At 36.8% G+C, this 16,967-nt stretch overlaps 2 protein-coding genes across 2 annotated transcripts in view; both read right to left on the bottom strand.

Moving 5' to 3' along the window:
* Positions 1 to 5,319: 5,319 nt before the first annotated feature.
* On the bottom strand, positions 5,320 to 12,296 carry LOC148875286 (lysine-specific demethylase JMJ29-like). Its single transcript, XM_088964404.1, has 13 exons — positions 12,053 to 12,296; positions 10,662 to 11,161; positions 10,420 to 10,556; positions 10,151 to 10,250; positions 9,921 to 10,053; positions 9,780 to 9,843; positions 8,992 to 9,688; positions 8,537 to 8,866; positions 7,639 to 8,064; positions 7,480 to 7,552; positions 7,294 to 7,379; positions 7,067 to 7,186; positions 5,320 to 5,704 (listed from the first exon to the last, which is right to left on the bottom strand). The coding sequence occupies exons 2-13, from the start codon at positions 11,097 to 11,099 to the stop codon at positions 5,630 to 5,632; spliced, it is 2,679 nt and encodes an 892-aa protein (XP_088820530.1). The 5' UTR covers positions 11,100 to 11,161; positions 12,053 to 12,296; the 3' UTR covers positions 5,320 to 5,629.
* Positions 12,297 to 16,381: 4,085 nt separating this feature from the next.
* LOC148875285 (ERD (early-responsive to dehydration stress) family protein) overlaps positions 16,382 to 16,967 on the bottom strand; it is a 58,839-nt gene continuing 58,253 nt past the window's right edge. The window contains exon 12 of the mRNA XM_088964405.1: positions 16,382 to 16,957. Within this exon, the coding sequence (XP_088820531.1) occupies positions 16,703 to 16,957 (255 nt within the window). The 3' untranslated portion in view covers positions 16,382 to 16,702. The remainder of the gene's footprint in view (positions 16,958 to 16,967) is intronic.

The raw sequence follows: 16,967 nt of genomic DNA, 5'->3' as shown, positions 1-16,967 counted from the left end.
AGTTAATTCTCTCTTATTTTATTGCTGAATTAAATATAGTTAGAATTTTAGCATTCTATTATTCTTTTGTTAATTTAGTGAATGTGTGTTAATTTCGTTAAAATAATTCAAACCCAAAATTAGTAAATTTTCTTTGGAACATTAGTGAAGTAGAGGCTAGTTTTAATTAGGCATGTCTGGGGTGCTTAACACCTTTTCACATTGTACCTTGGTCCCTGGACCCTAAGAATCTCATCTCTTTTGGGCGACGAATCACCAAGAAAAAATGTTTTTCTTACAAAATCTCAGTTTTTTCTAAATTTCCATTTCCAAAATATTTAAGTGGCAACTCTAGTCCATATTCCGTCCCCCTCCGAGATGGATAGCCACAAGCAACATTGATAAGAGTTATTTGAAATAAAAACCTATTTCATATACAAATTTATGTTCATTGTCTTGGGTCCAATAAGACCACTTCTTCCCCTAGGGGTGATACCTGGCACATAAATTTGTAGATTTGAGCTTCACTTCATCCCATACAATGAAGTACACAGTGAAAGTTCTCTGGTATAGATCATGGCATTCTTCAATAGTGACTTCCTAGGGATTACATAATCCATATAGTCTGTGTTTCGTGGGTGAAATTTGAATTTTGGTACCTCTCAACTACATAATCCATATAGTCTGTGTTTCCAAGCTCAACTTGAAAAGGAAGTGACTCCTTTGCTGCTATACAAGCAGCCAAGATAGTGGTAGCTTCAGTGGTGACGTCATTTCCAGCCATCTACAGTACGTCGAGTAAGGGAGTCAATTTCCTTGATATAGGTAGATGCTTCATTTTGTCTTTACAACCTTTCGTTAGTGGTGGCAATTGGACGGGTTGGGTTGGATTTGGTTTCGGTTGAGTTTCAACCCAACCCATCTAACCCGCCAACCGATTAATTATCCAGTTATAAAAATTAAATGGATTGGGTTCAACCCAAACCCACTTTAACCTAATTCAACTCACCCAAACCTACTTTAACCTAATTCAACTCACCCAAACCCACTAATCTTATATTTATGGACTTAAAAAAAAAAAACTAACTCTCTCTTGACAAATAAGTTGGTCATAGCTTGGTGGTAATTGTAATTATTATTTATACAAGTGGTGAAGGTTCAAGTTGCATTACATGCATTTTCTTTTTACACAAGCAATGAAGCCATTTGACTATGTTTGGATTTCGGGTTTGATCGAAACACTTAGGTTCAAGCCGGTCATACCAACTTGAACTATCTAATTGGATTATCTTCAAGCTAATCACATAAAGGGTGGTTGAACAGTTTAGATCAGGATTAGTCCGGTTGGACTGGACCAGACCGGTTCAATAAATGGTGGATTGACTTGGACCGGACCATATCAGGTTTGTGCACGGATTCGGGACTGAACTAGTTGACCCGAAGTGGGTCAACGTAAGTAAATCGGGCCAGTTCAGATTCCGGTCGAGTTGTATGGATATTGGTCGGCTAGACGGTCCAAACTGAGCAAAGCACGCTGACACCAAACCATCCTGCTTGAAATCGTTTGGGATTCGGGTTGACCCGGATCAAATTGTACCGGACCGGGTTGGGCATTGCGAATACTGGTTGGATCGAACAAATCAAGCCGGGCAGAGCAAGTAGTACCAAACCATCCCGCCCATGGTGGATTCAGGTCAACCTTGATCGGTATATGCTAGATCGGGTCAAACCACGTTGAATTGGTCCGAACTCGGGCCAAATTGATTTGGATTTATGTTGGGTGAAGTGTATTGATTCAAGACCAAACTAAATTTAGTCAATAATTAATAGAAAATGAATGCATTAATTATAAATTATTTAATTTAAATGAAGAAAATTAAAAAAAAAAGGTTAAGGAATTAATACTTATGTTTGTAATAGTTAACCCAATGGTTATCTACAACCCAACCCAACCCAAACCATTTAAATGGGCGGGTTGGGTGATGGGTTGATCACACAACCTACCAAGTAAATGGGCGGGTTGGGTGAAAAATTGCCACTCCTACCTACAGTCCATGACCATATATTGAGGTAACTAGTAGAAAGATATCTGTTCACCAAGCTATTTGAGGCCTTGGTAGAACCCAACATTATATGTAGAAGGGGCCAAGCAACTAAAAGTGTTGGTATAAGTGCAACACTTGGAAGTGATAGCTTCTGACAGGTGGCTAGCAACAAAATAGCATATATGAGCATCTGTTTGGCATCGATGTTGTTGGTCCAGAAAACAGTGCTGATGCCCACGTAAAAAAAAAATGGTGCTCCAAGAAATGCTTGTTTGTTTGGAACCATTTTTTCATAAAAAATTATGTTCTAAGCCATGCCTTGGAAATCAGGAAGGCATAATTTGGAGCAACGCTAAATTTGGCATTTCCTTGAGCTACAACTTATTGCTATCAACAAAAACATGAGGTGGCAATGACGTGACACTGAATAATGGATACCAGTACTGAAAACATTTTCTGGAAGCATTGATCCTACTTGACAGCAAAATTTTCGAACAAAAAAAAGACAACATTTTTTCGGTGCTTCCACCCACACATCAATGTTGTATCTGCAGCATCTTGGAATGCGCCTAATGAGACTATTAGGGTAACATATGTCACTTACCAATACTTTCTTTCCAAATGTGAACTCACGTGAACCTTTTTTTTCGTGGGCTTTGGTATCCCAATTTCTTATTTTGAATATAATATTTGAGGGTTGGACTACTAAACCCTGCCTTGTGATGAGAAGCATCTTCCATTAGGACTTCTTCAACCTTCTCTAGCAGTCTGTCAACATTATACCCATCCCTCTTGTATTTCTAAGAGTTGTTAGAAATCAAAGCAAGTCATAGCCGTGTTGGATCCTTGTCAAAGATACCAAAATAGGACTATAGGGTTGGAATGTTGGTAGATCTCGGCCGGGGGTATGATGTTATTTGCACTACCCTTCTGAACATCACCTGACATCGTTGAACTCAGTGCTAGGATCAAGGTCTTTCATTTCTTTTCATGAACTCCATGTTCTCCATGCCACAGCTACCTTCCTAGTGCTTTCAATCTACTTCAAACCTCCATCATCTCTCTTGAATGAGTATCAATGGATGAAGTCTGACAACCATGTTCTCTTGGAGATATAAACAACAACAACAATGTAGTCAAGCTTTCTATAATTTGTTGGTCAGTTTGGTCAGAATTCTTTTTTGGATCCTCTGGTTTTGCTCGAGATCATGGTTTTTAAAACTGACCCAGTGACTGAACCGGTCAAGGGTCTGGTTATTGGGTCGAACGGTCTGACTGTTCAAACTGAATGCTTGGCCTATTCTGACAAAAAAAAAAAAAAAGATCAAAACCATTCAAACAATTAACCACCCAATTTAGTAATTTGTTGATCAAAATCAACGGTTTTAAAGAAAAATCCAATTTTTAGGGAAAATAGAATCGATTCCCGGTTTTTCGGTCCAATTGTCCAGTCAGGTCCGGTTTTGAAAACCATGCTCGCGATTCAAGACCAGCTATTCTTACGTTATGACAATTAGCTCTAATACCATTTTGTTACTTTTCTCTTTTCGTGGCAGAGGAGAGAGGGGGGGAAATAAATTCCATGGAGCTATAATGCAGAGTATTGCTCATAAAGGTCTGAAACCTATTCATGGAAGGCTTCAGATGAGGAAGAAAAATGTAATTCTTTCCAAGAAATGTATTTCATAGATATAAGGTCATTCTTGGCTATTGTAATTGTCAAAAGCTAAACAACAGAATGGTTGGCAATGATTGCCACGTCATTCAAAAAATAAGGCTATGTTTGAGTTGAAGGAAAAAGTAGGAAAAGGTAGGAAAATTTATACAAGTTTTATAAAGGTTTTCTCCTATTTTTCCTTTGTTTTTCCTCTACATTTTACCTTCAAACCAAACACAGCTTAAGGGAATGGTGTACGTGACGGAAGAGTAGGGCTTCCTAACAAAAAACAACTAAAGCCCACTCAGCAAACTTATTTGCACCATACATAAAATTCCTTCACCCCAATCTCCACTGCTATAACCGGTGAAAGCTTTATTTTCAGAAGGCCTGTTATTCTTGTCCTCCCAAATGCACCACATAGTAGTATGAATTGCAACCTTCTAGAAAATCCTACCCCTTTCACCCAGATTCCTACATTTCCATTGCAAGATAAACTCACCAAGGAGAGACACACGAGAAGCTGCATTCATAAATCTTAAATCTAAAAGAAATTGTTGTACACTACAAGTCACCATGCAATCGATCAAGAGGTGTCCAATAGATTTCCCATTTTCAAAGCACACAATGCAAACATGAAGATAGATTCACCACCTCCCTACCCTTTTCTTTTGTAAGATATGGCAAGTATTAATCATGGCACAAGCTGCCTCGCACAAGAAAAAGGATATTTTCAAAGGGTCTGAAAAAAACCAAATCCTATTTGACGGGTAAGAGGAAGGAAGGGACCTTGAGACTAAACTAAGGAAGAAAGATTTGGTGGAGGAGCCATGCATTAGGGGTGCTAGACCAAATTAACTTATCATAGGACGAAGGGAAGAGATACGCATTAGACAACAACAAAAGATGGACAGAGAGGCGGTTGTGGTTTGGGAAAGACTCAAGTTACGACAGTGAAAGAAGGAGAGAGAGAGAGAGAGAAAGAGAGAAGGCTGTGAGGGTGTTTGGTCATCGCAATGGAGGTATCTCCTAAAAAGTGAACAAAACAAGAGAATGGAGGCCTTGTTTAAGAGGACAATTTGTATACTTGAATTGGCTCAAATGTTAACACATGTCTTGACATATGCCAATTAATTATTATTTATTTATATGTTAAAACTTAAAATTTTTATGTCTTATATAAAATAATAAATTAGTATAAAATAAAAGATACTTATATATCTTTTATATATATATATATATAAATGTGTATGTGCGCCAAGCCCAGCCTAAAATTTTTCAGGCTTGATGTGAGCCTGAACTGGGCCGGACTTGAACATAAAAACCTGGGCTTAGGCCCAGAAATTTGATTGGCCTCTTGGAAATCATGATTCACGATTGAAAGATAGTTGCATAGCTGCATTTTATGAATTTGTTTGTAACTATGGATGCCTCTACCTCATATAAAATTTGTACTTATTTGCAATGCAAATTTAGCATCCCAAACAATCAATGCAAAATTTGTGTGCCACCTTCCTCGTATATTCGTTCATCTCTATACATTTGCACCAATGGATTCAACATTTTACCCCATTAATGTGCTTAGCATCAAAATGTTTTTTGTTTTGGGTTTGGTGTGAAAAGAGAAAGAAAATCGAATAAAGTAAATACATTGGCTTTATTATGTCTGATTGGATATTGATATAAGGTTTGTTGCTAATTACAAAAATGTCAAAAATGCTCTGGTCTCATAAACAATTACAGTGCTTCCCCAGGATTAGAACTCTCAACAACCAACATTCGCAAATATAGGTAAATTAATTACTCTGAAACAAGGAAAACTGAAGATGATACATGAATCGAACTGGCAAACAAGATGTTTACGTAGGTCCTACTGCCATAGCAGTAGATATTTGGATTTTCACCTTACTCTGAGAGAACTTAGCATTTCTCATTGCTAGCTGGAGACTCACTTCTGGATGGGCATAAGGTTTTGGAAGTCTTTCACAGCTTGGTAGACAGCATGGAGAGTCATCTTCTTTATCTGTCAGAATGAGAAACAAAATAAGGATCAACAAAGTAGTCTATGCTCAAGGTGATCCTTGAGTATGAAGGTGCTACTATGCTAGCAAACTCGCTGGTAGTAGTGGTGGCAATTGGGCAGGTTGGGTTGGGTTTGGTTTCCCATTTAACCCACCAACCCGTTAGTGACCCAGTTATATAAAATTACATTAAATAGGTTGGGTTAAACCTTAACCCGCTTTAACCCAATCCAACCCGCCCAAACCCATTAATCTTATATTTATGTACTTAAAAAAATAAAAACTAACTCCTTTCTAACAAATAAGTTAGTCATTGCTTAGTGGTAATAGTAGTTGCTATTTACACAAGTGGTGAAGGTTCAAATCACATTATATGCATGTTATTTTTATACAAGCAGCAAAGCCATTTAACTATGTTCGGGTTTCGAATTTGATGAACCACATATGATCAAACCGGTCAGACCAACTTGAACTATCTAATTGGATTGTCTCGAGGTAATCACATCAAGTTCAAGAGTGGTTGAACCGTTTAGATCCAAAACAGTCTGGTCGGACCAGACCCCGACCAGACCGGATTGGTTCAACCAAATGGTGGATTGACTTGGGTTGGCTCATATCAGGCTTGTGCACGGGTTTGGGGCCGAACAGATTGGCCCAAAGCGGGTCAAAAGGAGTAAGTCGAACCGGCCCGGATTTGGGTCGGGTTGTACGGATATGAACCAAACTGGACTATCCAAACCGGGCAAACTGGGCAAAGCAAGCGGTACCGAGCCATCTCGTCCGAGGTCTATTTCGGATTTGGGTCAACTCGGATCAGTATATGTTGGATTAGGTTAAACCGGGTTGAACTGGTTTGGATTTGGGTCAAATTGATTTGGATTTATGTTGGGTGAAGTGTATTGATTTAAGACAACTAAATTTAGTTAATAATTAATAGAAAATTAATGCATTAATTTTAAATTATTTAATTTAAATGAAGAAAATAAAAAAAAAGGCTAAGGAATTAAAATACTAATGTCTGTAATGGTTAACGCAACGGTTATCCATAACCCAACCCATTTAAATGGGCGGGTTGGGTGACGGGTTTATCACACAAGCCTCCAAGTAAATGAGAGGGCTGGGCGGGTTAGATACTGGGTCAGTTGGGTGGGTTCAGCGGTTTGGGTGAAAAATTGCCACCCCTAGCTGATAGTCCGTTGCTGATTGTAGTGGAGATCTTTATCCACCTTTGTTGTGTACCCCATTTGCGGTTTGCCTAGCAAGAAAAGGTGATCTTTATCTTGAAAATCAACATGCTTGATATGATGATATATGTAGAAGTGGCCATTTTTTATTAATAAAGGCTGTTATAGTAGGAATATTACCTCTGGCTTGTCTTCTCTGGCCCTGTGATTTTTGGGAAGTTGTCGGAACTCATTTGTCAACTGAAAACATTGGTGGACATTTTCAGGTGAGACAAAGTCAAGAGCAACCTTGGTGCACGACTGTTTCAGGGTGAGAAACAAAAAGAATCAAAAGATGGCCCAATAAGCAGGGAAATAAGGTATGTCAAAATCCACATGGTTGAATATGAAAGTACTTCACTTGGTACCTTGAGATTTCTAACTTGATGTGGACATCCAGCAGGAATAAATACAGCCTCCCCAACTCTTTGCTCAAACGTCCATGGTTCAACCCCTACAAAATTTCAGGGTCCCTATAAATTGGTTAGTTCTCAAAAGGCATTATTATTAAAAATTAAAATTAACCAAACAGAAATGCAACATCACATACTAACCAAACTCTTCCTTCAACTTTTTTTTGTGCTCAAATGTCAAATAGAAAGCTTGGTCATGAATAGGATGAATGACCTGATAATCACAACTAAACATCAATTTCAAAATTGCACTCCTTTTCCATAGATAACCTTCAATATTACAAACAATCTCAATAATACCTGTTCAATTGGAGAACAATAAGTGTGCCTAAATTCCTTGTAATGCTTTCTGAGATAAGCCTGTAGTTTCCCAACATCTTCTCTCCGGAAGATGTCCCACAAAGCACCACCTGCTGCCTCACTCTGTCCTTCTGTGGGAAAGCCAGGAAAATTAGACTCTTCCTCATGATCTTCCTTTGAAACCTCGGTTGTTTCATTAGTTTCAACTGTGATACCACTGAGATCTTCAGTTGTGGAAGCAGGATGAGCAGTTTTTCTGTGAGTTTGTATTCCAAATTCATAAGACTCATCGTTAACATGATCTAGTTGAATTGTATCCAGACATTCCCTTTCATCTTGAGCTCTATGTTTCTTTTTCAACCTCTTTATAGAGGTGTGCTGTTCATCAGTCAGCACTATTTCTGCTGTGTGTGTTAAAATATTCACCTGCAGTGATTAAAGAAGTTTGTTAAAATGGAAACTATAGTATTTTTTTATGACTATCACCCAAGATTGTTGAGATATTAGGTCACTAATTTTGGATCATCAGCCACAAGCCCTCAACTGACCAATTAAATAGCACCTTCAAGCTATTTTGCTATATAAATGGCAGAATCCAGTTATTTATATATCTCTGAATGAGGAAACCAGTCTTGTGAAATTTTAATTAGATAAATTGGAAGACATTATAGTTGGGATAAGGCTTGGATAATGACGATGAAATTGGAAGACATTCCTAAGAAGATAATGGCTTGATGTTTAGTTTCCAACCAAGTCTAATAGATTAATAGCTTGAAGGTGCTATTTTTTTTTTTCATAATGAAGTTATTTTCATATGACAATTGAAAAAGAAGAAAAACAGGAAATTTTTGGTTAAACATATCAGATAGCAATGACATATGAAATCGTACAAGCATACCGCATCTGACAAGTCACAATGAAGCTTAGTAACAGAATCTCCTCTTCCAAGCTCTTCAGCAATCCCATAAGCAATATATGTCTTTGGTCCCAAGTCTGGCTTTAGGGTATCCTGTGGCAGTTTTGCAGCAAGGTTAAGTAATCCGGACTTTGGATCTGTGTATTCCTGAAGGGGCAATGCACTGATGAATTCATCAAAATGGCGTGGCAAGAGATCCTCAAATTTATCAGATGGAGGATAGTCTTTCAGCTTAAGCATCTCAGGCCAAAGATCGTCATATGTTCTGCCCTCTGTATACCCTCTGAAAAACTTACAAGTGTTAATCTCAACCTGCAAAACAAAATTAAATTTAGTGTACAGCGTGATGATTTACATGATTCATACAATCCCTATAAGATTTGCACCATGATCATCTAGACATTATTATTGGCAGAATTTGGAGAGAGAAAACAAACCTCGCAACTAGCAAGACAATCGATGGCTCTCACTTGAGACTGTTTAGATCCATTCTTTGTATCCACATTTCCACATACTGCACGCCACATAACCATTGGCTCCCAACTCAAACCAGACGTCTGTTCAAGCACATTGCGAACAATAACAGGCTCACCATTGACCCAATGCCTCTGGAAGTTTACTAGTTCATCCTGGAGAATGTCTTTTGCAGCTGGACAGTACAAGCAATTATCCTTTGAGCCTTTTCTTGAAGCCGCTTTCCTTGACATCTCTGTGCCCTTGCAACAGTTTTGCTTGGAGGGGTTTTGTTCAATTGCATATCCCCTTACTATTTCTTTTGCAGCCACTACTAAATCTGAAACCCAGTGTTTTGGAAATATTTGCTTAAGCTCCAATCTGCCACGACCACAGCCACCCAATTCCTCTGGAGGACATGGAATGCTTCTATCATTGTTGGCTTTCCATTCAGTCAACAAATCAGGATGATCTGTAGATCTATTCGCAAGAGTAGAAACTGGAAGAGGATCTCCACCTTGCATATAATCATATCCTCTGTTAGGATAAAGGATATCAACTTCCTTGGGACCTCCTAAAAGGTTTCCCTCACGAAGCTCCCAACAACAACTGAGACAAAGCTCATAACAACAATTTGGGCAACTTCTGTGAAGATCAGCAATTGAAGTGGCACAATTGTCACTGCTCCACCATCAAGAATGAATCAGTAAACACGACAACACAATAACTTAAATAAAATAAAATAAAATACACCAAGAAAAGAAGAGGCTACCAGTAGACACGCTCATCATTGTGACAATTTGCTAGTGGCAGTTCAATTTCAGATGAGGTTGACCCTGTTTAGCAAATGAAACATTAACAATTAACGAATTCTATAAGATAGAAATGAAATTCAAAGTCACAGAATTAGTACCTTGAAGTCTAGCCTCAATTTCAACCTCTTCAGATTGTTCTTCATGTATTTTTTCCAGAAAGGGAAGGAGACAGTGGATCAAATACTGAGCATATCGGGCCTTTTCTTGTTTTGTAACCTCCCGCTGAAAGGTCTACAAATTAAAAAATGAAAATTAATGGTATCAGAATACTGCTCAGAAATGTAGAAAGTTGAAGTTTTGGTTTTTGGTAGAATACAATAAAATAGACCTTGAGACTTCTACTGGTATGCAAGCATGCGTTACAGTTGCAATTCCTGCAGCAGAAAGGGCAATTTTCTGCAATTTTTTCAAGTGGAATCTGAGGATACCTGTTAAAAGGAAAATCTGAGCCATACAATTTGAAATTGCGGATAGTTCAATATATATATATATATATATATATATATATATATATATATATATATATATATAGTGAAAACAATTTGACAGATTCTTATGTGGGGGTGGGGAAGAAAACATATGGTTACAGAAGATCACCATTTTTTTATGCACTGAACACAATACATTTTCTCTTTACACTTGAAGCATGGAATGAACATTCGCCTATCTTTCCTTTTACACTGATGGCAGCACTTTGCACTCTTCTCTTTCTTTTCCTGCTTATGGAAAGAATCCTAAAGCCAGAGAGAAAAGAATATCCTTCAGTAGAAAAGAATAAAAGTGCAAGCAAGCAACTAGGAAACAAAAGAATAGTAAAAGGTTTGAGAATGCTTGTTTACCTTAGCATGCCTTGCTGTGTATCTCTGGGCATTACTCCCATCACCATTGAAAACTGTATTTGAGGAAGGAGAGGAGGATTGAGATGATAGTGAAACATGTGCATAAGAAGAGAAAATCCTGCGATCATAATCTCTCTCTTTTTCCCTTAAACTCTTGATCTTCCTCACAACATTGCAGTCTCTAGAGCCCCTACATGCTCTCTTCTTCATCAAAGTCAAATTTTCTTCATCTTCATCATAAATATCTTTTTTCCTTTTAATGACCCTCTTCCTTCTACATGCATTTTGCAAAATTTCTTCAATGTCTGAAAGCCCAATTCCTTGGGTTCTTGTCTTTCCCTTAAGTGAAGTTTTTGCCCCTGTTGGTGGCAATCTTGTATCTTCTTTTGGTTGTTGTCTTGGTGATTTAACATTCGATGCGTCTTGGATTTTCTTCATTTGACTATTTATACTGTTTTGGTACAAACATGCTTCCTTTACAGTTAAATCCACCTTTGTAACTGGAAGAAACAAAACAGATCCTTGTAAAAAAAACAACAGCATTGGAGTAAAGGACGTAGTAGATTCTTTAGACTTTGTATCCACCTAACTAATTTTAAAACCAATTCAGAATTGTATCTTTGTTAAAGAACACCGATCAAGCATTAATAGAAAACCATTACATTGTCAACTAATAAGAGTTATGGATTATGCATCACAATTGGTAACTGAAAAAAAAAAAAAAAATTAAAGACAAGAGAATGGAGAAAATTAAAAACCTGACAGGTAGGGAGGTCAACTTTAATATAATCTGTCTAATATAATAGATATCGACTCCTACCTCATTTAGGTTTTGACTTTGGATGATAAACTAACTCTAATGAAACATATTCAGTTGAAAGTTGAAACAAGTTATATTTCAACTCGGATAAGTAAAACAAATGTGTCAAATACTACATAGTAAAAGTTGACCTGAGGTCTCGATTAAAAATATTCGTGTATCCATGGATATTATCTGTACTGCATTCTCAAATTCAAAGTTGGTATCCTTGTAAGACTTTTTGTTTTATTTTCTTTTTGTTGTTTCCTTCTGGGGTTGGACTTAGACCATGTAGCTAGACAAGATGGGTACATTATCTGGGATCATGAACTGCGATGCATATACTGGTGCAGAAACTGGTATGGAGTCCAAGATTGGTTATACATGCTAATATGGATCCAACATGAGGCGTCAAACCCAGAACAATATCACCCAACCTAAAAGCTATCAATTGTCAATATCAAATCATTGATTCACTGACTATCCCTTTTTCTCTATCAATAAGAAATACCATGCATTGAAAAAAGAAATCAGGAACACTACTGTGTATGTAGAAAACTAGCAAAGCAGAGTTGAATCAAGTTAACTCAACCTGATCAACCGCTTCTAAAGACAATCTACTGAAAATCCTAGGAATTTAGACTCAGAAACTCTCATTGATCCACTCGAACTTGGGTATCTTTGAAACGGACGTTAGTTGGTTGTCGAGTTTCTAACGAGCCTCATATCCGATATCAATATTCCTCAGCTTTCTTACGTTCAAAATAGCACAAAAAAGAACAGAGGATGGAGAGAGAGAGAGAGCCAAAAAGAAAGGAAACCATTCTTAGGATTTGGGAAGAAAGAGATGGAGATCCATGACGAGCAGCTGAATCACCTGTACTTGAGCTCGAAATCGGAATTAAGAATGTCGTTGATCTCGATTTTATTTTTCCGCCTGAAAATCAGGAATGCCGTGGACGTGGAGTAGATTTATAAGTGCAACGAAGAATAAGAACAGAAAAAAAGGGACTAGGGACATTGACGAATCCAAGTAGGACTGTTAACTGTAGCCCGTAGGAGTCGGGGAGGGAAAGGAAACCGAATTGTGGAATATGGGAAATTATTGTAAACTATACATTATAGCTTTTAAAGGTAAGAAACACGTCACTTTTCCGGGTAAAGTCGTGAAGCTTTGCGAGTTGAATCTGCACCTAACAGCACGTTCCAGCCGCACATCAGTAACATCTCCAGTACTTGAATATGCTCTCAATGCACGGTTGGATGTGCTGTGAGGTAGGCTTGAGGAGCGCATCCAAATATGGACTAGTGATTTGTCAATCTCGGATTCTCCTGCTTTATTTCATTAACAGACTCCGTGATATACGCGGCAATTAATTAGCAACCGGTGCCCAACCCAAATCCACATCACAAGTCTTCAAGCAGCATTCTTGATTATCAAGAAAAAAAAGTCTTCCAAGTGTTTTAGATTATTATTTAAATGAAGAATATAATAGTTTTAATTTATTTACGGTGTAATACTGTAATCTCTTTCTATTATTTGGGGAAAAAAACTCATTTGTATTAGTACAAACGCATGAAGTGCAAATGAAAGGCAATTTTCTGAGCTGCACCATTTGCTTGCTTATGCTGCGTTTGGAAATGATACAAATAAAGTCTAAATGTAAATTTGCAGAGTGCATTTAGCTCTATGCAAATGCAAATATAAAGTAGGGTTAGTTTTGCATTGACAAATTTTATTACCAAACAATTTTTAATTTTAACAGATGCAAACACAAATTTCGATAGAATAATATACGTTTTTTCTAATAAAAGTCTATTTTGAATGCAAATTTACTTCTTTTTCTTAATATAAAATTACATTTCATTTTTTATGTAAACATACCTTGGAAATTATATTTTATATCAATGTCAATGCATAAATACATTCTTGCCGAACACTAGCAAAACTGAACCAGAGCGCATATTTTAGGGGTGTCCATGAAAAACTAAAAAACTGAACCGCAAAATGTGGTTAACCAAACCGATCGATTCGGTTTCAGTTTAGAATTTTTGAAAAATTGAAGGACCATTTTGGTTTTCGATTAACCTATAAAAAAATTGGCAATTAATCGAACCGACCAGTATATATATTTGTATTTATATTTTATATATATTTTCAATACATGTCACACATTTTTTATGCATTTTATATAAATATATATTCATTATATATAAATATATACTTATATTATATTTACAATGATCTATTTACAAATACATTATATATTTTTAAAATATTTATAATATATTATATATCATTTATTATTTATAATATAATATTATATATATTTATATAATATATATTATAAATATAAAAAACCGACAAAATGACAAACCGAACCGGTCAGAAACCGAAACCGATGGACCAATTAATCGATGGTACTGGTTCGGTTTTGGTTTGACGAAATGAAAAAACCGGTACCACCGGTTCGGTTTACAAAAAAGGTCCATGGTTCGGTTAACCGAACCATGGACACCCCTACATATTTTAATATTTATATTGAATTCGCATTTACACTATTTGCACCATTTCCAAATGCAGCCTTTAGGCTGTGTTTGTTTGCAATGCAATTTTATTTGCACTAGTACAAATATATAGAAGTGCAAATAAAAAAAATGCAAATTCTCATTTAATTTTGTTTTGGGTTTTACTTTATTCTGCTTCATATCTTAATTTACTTCATTTGTATTACAATCAAACAAGATGAGCTAAAATTTGTAACAAAAATAGGTCAAAATTTACATTCAAATCATTTGCACTTATCATAATTTTGCATCAGTGCAAATTTATATGCATTGCAACCAAACACAGCCTTAGGAACACAGTTGACTAAGCAATTCTTAGGTGAGACATTAAGAGGGTGTTGAACAACATGGTTATAGCAACAAAATTGTATTGTTTTGTGGTGGTGTGGCAGTTGGTTTTTGTTTTCAAAAACAAAACCAACCATGAGGGTTTTTGGTTCCATGGGCATTTATTGAAAAAACGCCGCTACATCAGTGTCACATAGGCTTTGGTGTTTATTGTGCATAAAACCACTGGTTTCACCATTTATCAAATAAACACTAAAAATCATAAAATGTTTAGATTTTTGTGCACTAGGCATTTGTGGAAACATCAAATTTTTGTTTCTCCCAACAGCCCAACATTTCTTGAAATGAAATGCTTATGTGACACACTATTATGGAGTTGTTAATCTGAGGTGGAAAGTAAAAAATGTTTAAAATAATGCCCAACTATGCAACAAAAATAAGAAACGTTTAAAATAAAATTGTCCAAATAAACGTTTAAAGCAATAAATGATCCATTTATAAACGCCCACAAAACCAAACACCATGTTGTCCGACACCTCATAAACTACTATGATCGACTATGATGGTATGATGGTATGTAACCTCCATTTTGGATTAGTATTTTCCACCAGAAGTTTTACAAATTATTAAGTGTCACCTTTAATAATTACATGGGTGAATTGTACATAGCTTAAGCATACTTCAACTGACATAAAGGAATTGGTTTGGCAAGAGAAAATAGAAAATTTCCCAAATCACTGACCCAACAAAAGACATTGCTTCTTCCCAAAGCCGCGTCAACATTAATTTTCACAAACCCCACCAGAGGGCAGAAGTAACTTCCATCTAATAGCTGAATCCTAACTGCAAAATATTTTGGTGGTTCAAATATTTGAGCGGCTCACCAAAAAAACGGGGTTTCAATGGTGTGGGCTGGAATGATGAAATGTCCTTATGTGGTTAAGAAAAGGTACAAAGTGCCATTATTGGTGATGGTTGGGATGTGGACCTGGTACATGACCCAAGGTATGTAAATGGGTTGTTGCTCATTACACGATGGCAATTTTGCGAGAATTTTTGGGTATCCGATCAGTCTCGATTCTAATAGGGTTTGGAGCAGGTTTGGGATTTTAGATTAAAATTCTATAGGGTTTGGGATGAGTTTGGGCTTTGACTTTAGGGTATCTGATGCCCGATATCCGGTATGCATAAATATGAATCCATTATATTATATATCATGCACAAATTTATAAATTATATTATATATCATGCACAAATCCATTATATCATCATTTGATGTAAATTTTGATTTGATAGATTGTTTATTTCATTTAGTTATAAAATGCTAATTTTAAATATTATTTGTTTTAATTTGAAGTTAGAATTATTAATCATATATATGTATTGATTCTTTTGGTGAACACAAAAGTTATAAAATGCATCCTTAATATACAGCCTACAAAGGAGAAATTGACAAAACATTATCCTTGTATAGATGATATTTGCCCGCCCCCCTGTGTTGTGACTTGTGAGGGGATGGAAATTCTCTTTCATGTTATCTTTCTGTACTCAGGCGCACATGCTGTTTGTTTCGGTTCATTCCTAAACTACTGACCAACATAGTTGTGTGGGAGATATCATTGCTCAGTGGTGGAGCTGAAGACGAGTGCCTTCTCAGAGGAAGGGTGCCCATGCGGCAGATTTGGATGGCGAGAAACTAATTAATATTTAATGGGGTTGTCTTCAACCTGGCACATATCATCATTCTAAGGAGACATGCACAAATTGAATTTATGCTCTCTAATCTACCTCTTCATGGAAATGGTGGCACTGAATTGCGGGATAAGAACTGAGAGAACCAAACTCCAGCTAAAAAAGAAAAATAGAAGGGATGCCATATTCCTATAATATGTTTCTGGAAAATTTATTATCTGTAGAAAACATCCACGGATCACCGACTTAAGAGCACAGCATTGTTCTTCCAATTTATTTTGATTACCAGAATGATCTTTTCTCAAAGGTTAACAGGGCTTGAAACTTGGAGGTTGGAACCCATCGAATCTCTTGACGCTTGGAACCCAACAAATATTTCAGAAGTGGTTGTCATAGTTGTTTCTTGCTCAAAAAAGTACAGTAAAAGAGATTCGTTTGTCAATGTAGACAATGTAAGGCTCGGAAGGTTCCTCTAAAAACAACAAACTAGCTATTTGTACACAAAATTACACACAGTTCTGTCTTTAGGCACCACCTCTGATTCACACACAAGTTAACATCTGCCACGGAATGTTTCTCCAGTTGGTTGGACTTTCATAATCAAAAGTTGTATTGCTCTCTTTTTCTCTATAGCACACTTTCTCACGTCATTTACAATGCTAATGTACAACTGAGTTGCAAGTCCGTATAATCATTAAGGCTGCTCCTGAACAACCTCATGCAAGGAAGGTGATGATGAACCACTGTATTTGCTGGGCAATGGTGTGTTCCTTCGTGACTGGCGTTTCGTGGGGACAAGCACGCTCTCCTTTTGCAACTCTTCTGTAAATGCATCGCTATCCTCATCCTCCCCTTTGAAGACTGGGTGAACATAAGCATTTTGGAGATAACCTTTCAGATTCAGATTTGGCTCCCTTGCACGCTCCAGTGTATCTTTCATCATTGCTTCCTACACCCAC

The sequence above is a fragment of the Nelumbo lutea genome, chromosome 1, assembly GCF_056320005.1.
Source record: "Nelumbo lutea isolate HS-2025 chromosome 1, American lotus-T2T, whole genome shotgun sequence".
NCBI classification, from domain to species: Eukaryota; Viridiplantae; Streptophyta; class Magnoliopsida; order Proteales; family Nelumbonaceae; genus Nelumbo; species Nelumbo lutea.
The sequence above is the reverse complement of the archived record's forward strand: the minus strand, read 5'-3'. Positions and strand labels throughout refer to the sequence as shown.

Excerpts from the sequence above, each read along its gene's own strand:
- LOC148875286 (XM_088964404.1), bottom strand. The coding sequence starts at position 11,099 with ATGAAGAAAATCCAAGACGCATCGAATGTTAAATCACCAAGACAACAA. Across the intron at positions 8,867-8,991 it reads ATTGTCTTGCTAGTTGCGAG|GTTGAGATTAACACTTGTAA; the intron begins GTTTGTTTTCTC and ends TTTGTTTTGCAG. Across the intron at positions 5,705-7,066 it reads CCAGAGAAGACAAGCCAGAG|ATAAAGAAGATGACTCTCCA; the intron begins GTAATATTCCTA and ends TCATTCTGACAG.